Here is a 14,349-nt window from a genome sequence, read left to right as displayed (position 1 = left end):
GAACTATGAATGCCAAAATACGTGGAGGGAGCTAAAGGTTCGAGTCACCAAACATCAACCTCAAAACCTTAATGACTTGGAGAGGATCTGCAAAGAGGAGTGGGATAAAATCAATCCTGCGATGTGTGCAAACCTGGTGGCCAACTACAAGAAATGTCTGACCTCTGATTGCCAACAAGGGCTTTGCCAACAAGTACCAAGTCATGTTTTGGGAGGGGGTCAAAAGACTCAATTCACTCATTAAAATACAAATCAATTTATAACTTTTTGGAAATGCGGTTTTCTGGATATTTTTGTTATTCTGTCACTGTTAAAATAAAACCTACCATTAAAATTATAGCCGGATCATTTCTTTGTCAGTGGGCAAACGTATACAATCAGCAGGGGGTCAAATACGGTTTTGCCCTCGCTGTATTCATTCTGTGAATTTGTGCTTTCTGAACCTCTCTTGCTGCTTCTTAAATACCACCCCCTATTTTTTCTTATTAGAACACAAGTTATCAGGGAGGAAGCTTTTACATGTAGAAGAAAGTCCTGCTCCCCTACCAAGATGGATGCCACTAGCAAAAAAGATCAGCTGCAGGGAGCCAACAGGCCAATGAGAAGTCATTTGCCCCCCACTTTTTTTCCTTTCTCTGGGCACAGCTTTCACAGTTTGGCCCTTCTAAAGTTCACAGAATTTTACAGCTGTCAACATGAGCCCTGGAGGTTCAAATAGCATTAATATTAAAAGGACATTTTAGGCGTTAAGCCTGCTACACACCATGGGCCAGATCCACAGAGCAAGTACGCCGGCGTATCTACTGATACGCCGGCGTACTTTCAAATTTCCCGCGTCGTATCATTGTTTTGAATCCTCAAAACAAGATACGACAGCTTCTGGGTTAGATCTGACCGGTGTACGTCTTCGTACGCCTTCCGATCTATGATGCAATACTTCGGCGTCCGCTGGGTGGCGTTTTCCGCGTCGGGTATGCAAATTAGCGATTTACGACGATCCACGAACGTACGCGCGGCCGTCGCATTTTCTAACGTCGTCTGTAGTCGGCTTTTTCCGGCGTATAGTTAAAGCTGGTATTTTTCGGCGTATACATAGACTTGCCATGTTAAGTATGGCCGTCGTTCCCGCGTCTAAATTTGATTTTTTTTTTTTTTTGCGCAAGTCGTCCGTGAATAGGGATGGATGTAACTCACGTCCAAGTTAAAAACAACGTCATTTAGCGCAATGCACGGCGGGAAATTTTGGGACGACGCATGCGCAGTTCATTCGGCGCGGGGACGCGCTTCATTTAAATGAAACCCGCCCAATTTCAAATCCACCGCCAGAAATACACTACTCCGCCGTAACTTACGGTGCGAACTCGGTGAGGATTCGAATATACGCCAGGTAAGGTACGGCGGCGTAGTGTATCTCTGATACGCTGCGCCGATCTAAATGTATGTGGATCTGGCCCCAAGTTTTTTCTGTTAAACCCAGAGGGTAATTGAAAAAAAAAAAATCTGTCAGCTCTGGTCGGAGCTGCTGTACTAACAGACGTTAGTACAGCAATCTCCCCTGTTGAGCTATTGTGTTCCGATAGGGGGATGGCCCCCACCGGCAGAACTCTTCAGTCAGCGTTCTTCGAGAGCCTGTCAGAGCAGTTCCCATACACATGGCGGAATGTCGGATGTTTTTTAATTGAACTCTCCAATGTCGCCTGGCATTCGGTCCAATTATTGGGCTTTAGTCTAGTCTAATTAGCTGTTATTTCCCTTGTGAAGGTTCGAATTTAGAATTCAGCATTAAAATGTATTGCTGTAGCAATATCTTTGCCTTCAGTTAGTTTGAATTTATTTCAAGCTTTTAACAGAGTACATTTCCCTTTCAACTGTTAGCCGAGTTAGAGATTCACATAACTATTCTTTTATTCTATAATAAATCAGCAACTAAAATATTATGGATGCTAAACATTAGCTGCTGTGTAGTAATATCTTATATATGAAGATGCAGGTCCCACTGATAACCTTGGACTGCAGAGCGGCTGGAAATGTATAAAGCAATCTGCCATTTTCTATCTGCAGGTTTTTAATCTGATCAGCGGAATGTCAGTATGCGAGTGATCAGAAACTCAATCTTGGAAAAATACCACATAGACAGTAGGACTTTCATTTTGTGTTTTGACAGAGCGCTTATTCGAGTGACCTTTAGAATAGATTCTATTATTAGTTACATTATATTTGAAATGCAAATCAAAGTGAAAGTCACAGAAAAGCTCATAAAAAATCTTGGCGTTCATCATAACCTTTCAAATGATCGGGATATAATAGTGACGGTGCCATAAACAAGGTCAGAACGTTATTTCTCTCTCAAGAATCATTTTCTCATTTCTTTGAAGCAATGTTTCTTTCAAGTTTAGCAGTGTAAATCATTAGCTGTTCTATATAAGAAGTTCGATTTGTTTCTTGTTTTGATTACTGCCACACTGTGGTACTACCATGTTTACCAGAAACAAAAACCTACCCTGAAAATAAGCCCTACTGTGATTTTCGGGGAGGGCTGAAACATAAGCCCTAGTTTAAAGTGGTTGTTAAATACCGAAATGCACTTTATTACAATATTATATAATGTAAAAACTGTGTATGTTGCTGTAATCTATGTGTGATAAATACCTTCTGTTCAGCTGATCCCTCGCTGCGCGCCTCCTAATCTCCCAGCCTGGCAGTGGGGGATCTCAGCCTTCTAAACTGACAGGAGCAGGGGGAGGTCACCCCAGAAGGGATCAAGGAGGTCTCAGAAGGGGGTACTGGGAACATCAGTCTGGGTTATCATAATCCATTCTCTTAGGCCTCGTACACACGATAGGTCAACCAGAGGACAACGGTCTGAAGGACCGTTTTCATCGGTCCAAACCGATCGTGTGTAGGCCCCATAGGTTATTTAACCTTAGGTTAAAAAAATGGCAACTTGCTTTAAAATTTAACCGATGGATTGCTAACCGATAGGACAAAACTGATCATTAGTAGGCACAACCATCGGTTAAAAATCCATGCATGCTCAGAATCAAGTCGACGCATGCTTGGAAGCATTGAACTTCGTTTTTTTCAGCACGTCGTCGTGTTTTACGTCACCACATTCTGACACGATCGTTTTTTTAACTGATGGTGTGTAGGCACGACGGACCATCAGTCAGCTTTATAGGTTAACCTAGGACAACGGTTGTCCTCTGGTTAACCTATCGTGTGTACGAGGCCTTAGGGGAAATGTCGCAGGACATAAGCCTTCTGTGACCAGTCACTGTAGACAGTGGACACCAAGCAAGTTCAGAAGATTGCTGTGCTATATAGAGTGGGAGAGGCAAGATCAGAAGACGCAAGCTTATTTGCCAAATACTGGCAAATTGTGTACACATGCACAGTATGCCCAATGGGAAAGGCAGTAGTTTCTCCATCCAAGTCCCATCGGTGTTAAAAAAAAAAAAAAAAAAGGGAAAGCAATTTTTTGTTTTTAAATTGGTTCGACTGAGTAAATGTAAAAAAAAATAAAAACTAAAAATAGCTTTCCCTTTTTTTTTTGAACACCAATGAGACTTGGACGGGGAAACTACTGCCTTTCCCATTGGGCATACCAAACTGTTCCTGTCATTCGCTGTGACTAAATGCGTCTCAGTCAGCATTCTGCGTGTTTATATTTCAGGGATAGGGTAATAGGGTAAAGCCGACTTCCCATCAATGTATGTGGCTTCTCCAGATCAAGGGGGATTTGGGGAACCAGCTTAAATTTAAAATAGGAAGATACTGTTTTATCCTTCAGATTTCTCCCCCATGTCTGTGTGGGTTTCCTCAAAGAGCTCCAGTTCCCCTCATAACACAAAACACTATTCGTTTTACTGTCATCCACTTAAACTGGCTTTATTGTGTGGGCTCATGGTTTTGGCAAGGACATTACAGAATATGCTCCTTTAGGGACTGATCTAGACGGTTACATTTTTTTTGTAATGTTCTCCAAAAAAAGCATTAGCTCTTAGCAAATAAGTAATATTACCAAAAAGAATAAAACATGCATTTTCGCTTTATATCTTTTCTTACCTCTATGGCACACTGAAGGACACTTATGATTTCTGCATCCCAGGGTACGTCCACATTGCTGGTCACAGGGTGGGCAGTTTCCAGTACAACACTATGTACAAGGAACAAATATTTAGTTTTATCAACTGTATAACACACAAGCTTATAAAACAGTATCTATGAAAGCATCAAAAGGACACAGGGTTGCCCATGAGCCCAAAATAGCTACAATAAGATCTTCTGATAACTAAAAATAATCGCCAAGCATCATGTGTCCATATACAGTACACCCACTCTACCACATGATGTTAAATATACAGTATGCTGTCTATTTCTGTTTCTCCATCTGAGCTTGGAATCCAGACCCTAGTAAATGTCCATATCAGATCGTTTCAGAGCTTACACGGGTTTGATGACAACCTCGCTTCCTTAATGTGACCATGTACTGCATTCTGGGGGAGGGTCACATGCTCCCCCCATATACAGAAGCACTAGTTATTTCCCAAAAATTCCAAAGGGAATAGCAGGGGAGAAGTGGGGGAGCACAGTAAAGGCAAATATATGTTTTAAAGAGACTTGGTCAGAAATGGATACCAAGTCTCTTTACACATACATATTATCCACACAATAACATTATACTGGATTAAAAGTATGTTTTCAATACAAACAGAACTTGTTTATCTTGTTTAACCACTTGTCTACTGGGCCCTTTCACCCCCTTCTTGCCCAGGCGCGGTCCCATTTTGAATGACAACAATGTACCCCAATTACATTTTCAATTTTTTTTTCACACAAATAGAGATTTATTTTGGTAGTATTTAATCACTGCTTGGTTTATCTTTTGCTAAAATAAAAAAAAGAAGACAGAAAATTTGTGAGGAAAAATAAAATAAAACATTTCTTAGTTTCTGTCAGTAAATTTTGTAAATAAGCATTTTCCCTCCTTCAATGTTGAGGTGGCATGTTTGGGCACTGATGCTACTATGCTGTACTGAAGGGCAGTGACTGGAATCACTAATGGGCACCGATTGGTGTCACTGATGGGGCTGTACTGTAATCAGGGAATGGATGATCCGTGCCCTGATTACCTGTAAAGCCTCCCCTGTGTGGAGATGTCGCTGATCGGCTCTCCTCACCACACACTCTGTCAGTATGAGCCGAGGAGAGCCAATAAATGACACTTTCATGACGATGACACAGCCAATCACATGGGTAAAGAGCTGCATCATCTGCTCTTTACTGAGTTCAGGGTTGCGCAGTGTCCTAGGAACATGGCGTGACCGCGATTGCCGCACTGCGTGATGATTCTGGGGTGCAGTCATATCATGTCATCCCACAACAAGAGTGCATTCCGCCCGCCATTATTTTACTATATGGTGGGCGGGAAGTGGTTAAAAAGTGCAAAAATTTGCAATTATTATATATCCTGCTTAGTAACATTCTGCATTATTAAAATGTTATTCAGTGTATGTCACTTTCTTACCTTGATGTGTCTGAATATAATTTCATTGGATGAAAACTGGCATTCTTTTAGCCTAGGCTTATAAATTATATAGATTTTGGAAACTTTTATAAAAGCTAGACAAGACAAACTGGATTATCAGACCTGAGGAATGCCTCATCTCCTCCAGAAATGGAAAATGAAAAGCCATAATTTTTCTCATCTCTAAACAATTTACTCGGTTATCTTTTCACAGCTTGGATACCACAACATTGGGGGTTATTTTCAAAAGGCAAATCCAAAGTACAAAACTTGAAATTGCACTTGGAAGTGCAGTCGCTGTAGATCTGAGGGGTAGATCTGAAATGAGGGGAAGCTCTGCTGATTTTATCATCCAATCATGTGCAAGCTAAAATACTGTTTTTTTATTTTCCTTTCATGTCCCCCTCGGATCTACAGCGAGTGCAATTTCATGTACACTTGGCACTTGTAGTGCAACGTAGATTTTCCTTTCGTAAATAACCCCCATTGTGTCATATAATAAAACAGTGATAGTACATGCAATCTGCAACATTCAGCGCTTAATGCAACAGTCACTATAAATTGTTTACCTTCTTAAGAGCCTTCTAAACAGTTAAACACACCAATAAAACGCATTTACAGAAACCATTGCATCGCTCAAAATATTTGTAATTTTGTCAAGTCCAACAGGTGAATCACAAAATACGTAGAACACTAAATTTAGAGCCTGTAGTTTCCTGTGTCACCTCTGTGCCGCCACCTCTGATGAGGTTCTCCTTCTACTCCTATGCCCTGCAAATTGCCTTAACACCTTCCTCATCATCCCCCAATGCTTGAAACATAAAGAAATTATAGAAAGTGAATCTAGAAAATATAAAATTTGGCCAATATTGGTAGCATCCTATATAAATAGATGCATCTATTGTGTACTGCAGAAACATAAAATTCGCTTTTGAACACAAAAAAAAAAAAAACACCTTTTAGATAGTTTCACGGTGTGAAAGAAACTTCCAGTAGTATATTGCATTCATCTGGTCTGACGACTTTTGCAATTGAAAGCCTAATTTTGAGCATTAATAAGGGTATACATGTTAATTTTTTTCCCTCATTCAACCAGTGGGTTGAACGAAAAAATACTCTCAGATCCCTATATCCACAGAAGTGATGTGGAAGCATGGATCTCTCCCACTGCGCTATTGAATTCTGACAGCGTGGGCCATTGGCTGCAAGCACTGATCGAATGTTGGTTTTTCAGCAGGACTATTTGACAGAAATCAGTCTTTAGACTGGCATCTGCTGAACAGACAGCGGTACACACATAACAACCGGCTGAATTTCGGTACGTCCATGCCAGCTTTAGGGAAAACTGTGCACCAAGTGGTACATTCTTCTACACTTTAAGGAAAATATACTTCACCACAAAAGGCCCGTTTACTACCAGCAGCTTTTTAACAGACAACTGCCATTGATCTAAGAGGAAATCAGCAGCAAGCTCATAATTTTAACTTAAATTATGTGAACTTCTTAAATTTTTTCTCTAGATTTAGTTATTGTGTTCAATATATAGATTTTAGGGTTGTCCGGATACTACTTTTTTAGGACCGAGTACAAGTACCGATACTTTTTTTTCATGTACTCGCCGATACCGAATACCGATACTTTTTTTTAAATGTGTCCCCAAATGGAGCCGTGTCCCAAAATGCAGCCATTTGACGAGGTTGTCGCACATATTGCTTCTTCTGTGCAGCCCCCTCCTATTTTTATGTCAACTTAACTTGGTCTTGTCTGTTTTGCAGACTTCTGTGTGAGTCTAACTGGAAGATTCCCTTGTTGCTCCTTACACATAAAGTTATCTATTTGGTTTGCAGAATGTCGTCGTTGACTGTGCTTTCTTTCCTGCAAGGAACCTTTCCTTCATTCCACCTGAGGGGGGGGGGGGATACAGCAACAAAGCCAACACACCCGAACAAAAACAGAATAGGGGAAAAACGCTTGTAAGAGAAGACCTTCTGCCAAAAACTGGTGACCACAGAGGCGTAAACATCTACCTTAGTAAACGGGTGAAAAGAAGACAAAGTGGAAACCTAAAAAAAAATTAAACAGAAGCTTGATGCTGAAAAAGTATTGACACTCCTGGTAGAAAGGGGGGAATCTTGCTCTCTACAACAATAGATCCAGCAATATGCTAGAAATAGTGGATTGGGAAGCAGCCTGGCCCTTATGAGAACCCTTGTAGAACAAACAGAGAATCAAACTGTCAAAATGAAGCTGTAGACTTCAGATAAACTCAAACAGTTTGAACAACATCCTAAAAAATAGGATACTTGGGATTAAGACAAAGAGATGGCAACACAATATGCCGATTCAGGTGGAATGAAGGAAAGGTTCCTTGCAGGAAAGAAAGCACAGTCAACGCCGACATTCTGCAAACCAAATAGATAACTTTCTGTGTAAGGAGCAGCAAGGGAATCTTCCAGTTAGACTCGCACAGAAAAGTTTGCAAAACAGACAAGACCAAGTTAAGTTGACATAAAAATAGGAGGGGGCTGCACAGACAAAGCAATATGTGCGACAACCTCTTCAAATGCTTTAACCAAGGAATGAGACACAATGGGCGCAATAAACTAAAAGGATATCGCTTGAAACTATTAGAGTTACGCGACACATTGTGTCCACTCCGCCTGGTGTCATGTGAGTGTCCGATGTGGGGGTTATCATGGCGCACGGTCACGTATAACGCTACACTGCACCCCGCTCCACCAGTCACCTCAACTCACCCCACCCACAATCACCGAACACCCCACTACCAGCTTATACTGCCCCCCCCCTCAAGTCACCACACACTGCCTGACAAACCGCACCAGAATTCCACTGCATTCCTGTTCAAATCACTTAAGATTCTTTGCAGTGCGATTTGAGCTTATTAATTTTGTATGGGCTCAAATTGCACTGCAAAAGGTGTTCCGTAATAGGCAACGGTGGGTATTTGAGCAAAAGTATTGGTACTCGCTCTTAAAAAACAGGTCGGTGCATTCCAAGTACTTTTTGTTCTAAAGGTGTCACTGGTTCCTGACCTGTCACCTTCAGCTGGGGCAAGACTAGGCTTAGACTGGCAACAGGGCTTTCTGGTCCCCTGAAAAGCAATGCACAGGGTTTGATAGGCAGTGAGCAGGTGATATGTTGGGGGTCTTGACACAGTTCCTTATGGCCTCTTGGCCATAGTGACTGATCCAGGAAGAGCTCATCTCTACCCCACCAGAGATGTAGGGTACAGGTCAGGATTTACGGAACAATGCCCACGAGAGAGATATCTAGCAGAAAGGCACAGGGATGCATATTCAACACTTAAGTACTCTAGTTAAAAACGGAGGATTAACTGAGAGTAGTTATGCCTGGGCAGGGATTCCTGTTTTTTTGTGTGTGTCCATTCATGTGAAGGTAGCAGCATAATCCAATATGTATCAAAATCAGAGTTATGGGTCCTGTGGCGTTTGGTTACAAAACATGGGTTTTGATGTACAAAAATTGGTCATAATCATATATATGTATTAAAATACTGAAAAATGTATTCCTTTTTGAGACACATTATGCGTTTTTGTTTTTTTCTATACTTCACTGATAGTGTGTATATACAATGACAAAAGGAAATCTGAAGGTATAAAATGCTTCAGCAGAAGGTATGCAGTCAATTTAAAAATTAGAAAAAATTCAATAAAAACCACCAGTAGCCAGATGTACATCTTGAAATTCACTAAAGCACTCAATTTGCTATAGATTTATTAGAAAAGATTTATTTGAAAATTATGTGCGACTTCTACTGGAAATGCTGTTCAAGGCTCTCAGTGAGAGGTAAATGGATACCGATGAATACTTTTCAATGTGTAACATTAGATGAGAAATAGAGAAACATGGGAAGCTATGCACGGTTATTAGAGCTGTTGGCTTCCATTAGGCTTGTGTAATAAAAGTCTCTTGTTTCAAACTCATCAATCTCTGGCATCTGTGACCACATAATGATTATTACAGCACAGAAGACTTCAGGTGTATGAAGTTCCCATTATGAAGTCAAGACGTGCTCAAGAAAAACCCATAACACAATTCTGCATCGTCTTTTTTGAGCAAGAAATGAAAAGTAATAGTTACAAAGGTTTAGATACAATTTCAGGTGGGTGGAGCCTTACAAATCATTCCTGCCCCAGTGGCTAACTATGCATCAAACTGATGGTTTCATTTTACAGCACATAACTTGTGAACATCTGGTTCCGCTTTATTAATATTGATGCAAGATATGGACAAAATAACTTTGTGGTGTATGGCGGGCAATGTGACAAGACAGCCGACAGGTTATGGATTCCATAAATACCAAAGTCAATTCAATGTACATTTATGGAGTGCAGTTTTTTTTTACATCAACTCTTTTCTAAACAGTGTGATAAAAAGGCCTTCTAACTTCTGTAACTCCCTATAATCTTGTAGAAAGGATATAAATGCAATTATTAATTTAAATATGCAGATTTGAAGAGGGATATTAAAAGAAAGCAGTAGTTTCGAATTACGGGGGCTGCTGTTGTTGACGTTTACTTTTGAGAATACTGGTTGTCCTGCTGATCTTCAGCATCTTCAATGTCAATAACTTGGAAGAAGTATACAAAGTATGTACCCAAAAGGAGAATGTCAAACTCCACATAGTGTGAATTCCAACTAAAATACTTTAACTATTTCCTGCCGGGAGGGCATACATGGACATTCTCCCGTTTCAGTGGTTATATCGGGAGGATGCCTGCACCTATAAACATCATCACGGTATTGGTCTTTTCAGCCGGCGATTCTCTTCAAGGCAGAGGTGATCTGAGTGGCCACTAAGAAGGGCGTCCCATCCCCCTCCTGCCGCTACCTTCTTTTCCCGGGATCTCCAGTCCCATCGCAGGGGGCAGGAGCATGTGACCGGCAGCGATTGCTACCCTGTACTGAGAGAGAGGAACGCACATTGTTCCCCTCTCTCTGTAACCCTGGAAACACGGGAGTGACGAGTAGTTTGTCACTTCCGGTGCCGCCCCTTTGTTTACCTGGCCAGCTACATGGGAGGCCATGGGAGAGATTTAGGGTTGAATAAACCCCAAATCTCTTCATAAAGAGGCCCGGTCACTGCTCATTCTATCACAAGGGATGTTGCTCATCCCTTGTGATAGAAATAAAATTAGTAAAAAATTCAATAAAAATGTAAAGCCCCCCCGTCCCACCGCACAAACGCATATGTAAATGGCAAACGAACCACACATGTGAGGTATTGTCGCAAATGTCAGAGCGAAATAATTAATTCTTAATTAAATTTTAAGCACCGCAGTCTGCCGCCACTCCATGGGCAAACGCAATTTTAAAGTGTGACATGTTAGGTATCTATTTACTTGGCATAACATCTTTCACATTATGCAAAAAAACTGGGCTAGCTTTTTTTTTTTTTTTTTTTTATTTATGAAACCCCCCCCAAAAAAAATTGCATTAGAAGAACCAGTGTGCAAAAACCGTGTGACATAATAAAAAACGCAACACCCACCATTTTATTCTATAGGGTCTCTGCTGAAAAAATAATATATATAATGCTTGGGGGTTCCAAGTAATTTTCTAGCAAAAATAAATAAATAAATTATTACATGTAGGAGCGAAGTGTCAGAAATGGCCCAGATGGCAAGTGGTTAATAAACTCTAAAATACACTTACAGATGATGTCAGTTATGACGAAACATGTACGGCGGAGACGGACGTCATCACGTTTTTACAGAAGTGAGGCAATATCACAATACTTATTACAGTTTTTGACTTTTCTTTCACAGTGCCAATTGTTTTTCTTTCCTGTAAGTGCGTTTTAGCCTCTATTAAAGAATTTTAGTTGTATTTCAAACTATGTGGAGTGTCATTGTCCTTTTGGGTACATACGTGTTGATATTTATTGAAGAGCTGATGGAGTTCTTGCTGGAGTAAATGGAAACATCTTGTGAAGGCCAGATTGCTTGATGGAAGGAGTAACCAATACAAGTGACATATTACTTTTTATAACATTAGGAGTCATATTATTTCGGTAAGCAGAACAGATTCTGTGTGGTGGTGCTGAAGCACTTCACGAGAAGTTTTAGGAGGATCGTTATTTCTTCACATTATTTTTGGACTATTTGAGACATTTTATTTCAAATTTTCTGTTATAAATTATGTTTTTTTGTCACATACTGTATTGATTTATCTGGATTACAGCACATTATTCGTTGATGTGAAAAATATCTATTTACGAATTATCGTTTTTTTTTTACCACTCTATGTGCATGCTGGCAGCAACTTTTGCCACAGTTCTCGGTTAAAAAAAAAAAAAAGAAGAAGAGGCAATTGTATATGAAGCCCAACTGCATTACAGTAACAAATCAAGACGGTTCATTTGTGTTTTAAAGAAATCCCCAATGATCCAGAACACCCATAATAATTATACCTTCCTCTTGCACTGATGTCTCTGGCAGTCCCGAGTTTTAGGGCATTTGGTCTCACATAAATAAGGCTTATGACAGGGTATTTGCTTGGTGTGCTTTCCACAGCGACATTGCCTTTCAACCTCCTTTGGAAAAAAATAAAAAATAAACAGATTTTTCAGCTTATATGTCATTTTGTGCCTTGAACCAATCAAAGCATCTCCCCATCAATTAATAAATGTTCTGAAACAACTGTCAGCCACGACCTTGGAACAAAACATCTAATATAAAACTGATTCTCCAAGATCTTAAACAGTAAAAACTTTGGCTTTATTTATATTACAGTTGCATGTAACATTTCCATATGTGCAGAATTTGATATACAAGACACGATTACAATAGTTAAAGTAGCTCAATCACTTCATGCCACTGAAAAGATGTCATCTGAAGTATGTATAGGATAAGAGCTCCACAATATTAGAAAATTATTTTAGACATACCCATTTCTGAAAGCATTCTAATACATTATACTGTTTGGGCAAACAGGCATTTTGCTGCACCCTTGGCAAGCAACACTTTCCTGTATTCAAATGTCCTATGAAGTTCAGCATTGTGAAAAGAAAGAATCCCAATGAGTGCAACACATAAAAACTCATGCAGCCAACTATACTCTGTTGGATGCATTAAAGCTGAAATCCAGATAGATATAAAAGACACAAATGAATGCAGCATTAAAAGGAGAAGTACAGCCAAAGCTCGTTTGACTGTACGTCTGTGGATCACAAGAGTGCAGTTTGTTCTGCACTTAAAGCCCGCTGTGGGCTGACGTCACAGAGCCAGTCCTGGCTCAGGCAAGATCGCGACAATAAGGTCGGGATCTGCCCACATACCTGTACTGGCATAGTGAGCCGCTGAGATCCTGAGCCGGCTCCTACCGCCCCTTCCAAAGCCCAGCACTCGAGTGAGCAAGGAGGGAGGGCAGAGCAGAGAGAGGCGACTAACAGTCACCAGTTCTCTGCTCATGGAGCTCTGAAAACCTAGCGATCAGTGATGTCTGATCGCTCAGTTATCAACGTTAGATTTGGCGGGGGACAGGTGCAGCATCAAACTGATGTTGCGTGAACAAAGGTAAGTATTAGGGATAAGCCGAACACCCCCCCCCCCCCCCATTCGGTTTGCACCAGAACCTTCGAACGGACCGAACGTTCGCGCGAACATTTAGAACCCCATTGACGTCAATGGGACTCGAACATTCGAATTCAAAAGTGCTCATTTTAAAGTCCAATATGCAAGTTATTGTCGCAAAACGGGTTTGAGAATTTAGCATTCAACCACTGGGCATGGATGGCTGGGAGAGAACTTTTCGGCACTGCAGCAGCTGGGGCAGGGAAATTTGCCTGGTACAATCTGCCATCGGTGTACCGATAGTTGATTGCCCGCATGTACTAGGCTGTGACACACCTAATTCTACACCTTAAGTCCTATCAGTGCACGCTTCAGAGAGGACTGAGGGTATAGTGGGGTTGGAGATCCCAGCTAATGAGGGGCAAGTGGAGGTCCGCTTTGTTCTTTGGTGTGGGTCTTTGAGGTACGCTCGCCAACGAACTGCATGGCAGGTCGACATATGTCTGGTCAAGCATGTGGTGCCCAAGCGGGTGATGTTTTGGTCACGCGAGATACGCTTGAGACATATGTTGCAAATAGCAGCGGTGCGATCTGATGCACTCGGCCTCAAAAAAGGCCCACGCCAAAGAATTTTTGGAGTAATGCTGAGACACAGCAGCGCCCTGCATATGCGTAGCTCTGCGCTGTGATGCAGTCGGTGTGCTGCCCTTAAGCTGGCCCCTGGAGGGCATCCTGCCTTGTTGGAGATGTGCCTCCTCCTCCTCTCTCCTATCAGGCACCCACGTAGAGTCAGTGACCTCATCATCCCCTCCCTCCTCATCACTGTAGAAAACCTGGCAGTATGCTGCAGCTGGGGGAACATGACTGCCAGATTGCTGTCCTTCTTGGGCACCCCCTCGCTCTGGGCTCACGTTACTGCCTTACTCTAGCTGTGTACAATCATCGGAGCCTTCAAAACGCTGCGCATCCTCATGCAGCATGTACCCAACACTGTAGTCAAACAGTTCGGGGGACTCCTCAGGAGGACATGGTGGGGCTAGGGAAGGAGTGACTGATGCCATTGAGCAGAGAGAAGAGGACGCCTTGGCAGCTGCTTTGCCAGACAAAGTACCCTGAAGAGGACGGCTTGGTCATCCACTCTACCAAGTCTTCGGCATGTTGCGGCTCAACACGGCCGGCTGCCGAAAACAAGGACGAGCGTGTCCAACGGCCACGTGCTGATGAGGATGCACCGTGTCCACGACCAGCACAGTTGCCTCTAGAAGC

At 41.7% G+C, this 14,349-nt stretch overlaps 1 protein-coding gene across 2 annotated transcripts in view; it reads right to left on the bottom strand.

Moving 5' to 3' along the window:
• NFXL1 (nuclear transcription factor, X-box binding like 1) overlaps positions 1-14,349 on the bottom strand; it is a 127,229-nt gene that overhangs the window by 65,955 nt on the left and 46,925 nt on the right. For both annotated transcript variants that reach the window (XM_040334972.1, XM_040334979.1), the window contains exons 11-12: positions 11,982-12,104; positions 4,066-4,156 (exon numbers count right to left, since the gene is read on the bottom strand). In XM_040334972.1, the coding sequence (XP_040190906.1) occupies positions 4,066-4,156; positions 11,982-12,104 (214 nt within the window). The remainder of the gene's footprint in view (positions 1-4,065; positions 4,157-11,981; positions 12,105-14,349) is intronic.

This window comes from Rana temporaria, chromosome 1, assembly GCF_905171775.1.
Source record: "Rana temporaria chromosome 1, aRanTem1.1, whole genome shotgun sequence".
NCBI lineage: Eukaryota > Metazoa > Chordata > Amphibia > Anura > Ranidae > Rana > Rana temporaria.
The sequence above is the reverse complement of the archived record's forward strand: the minus strand, read 5'-3'. Positions and strand labels throughout refer to the sequence as shown.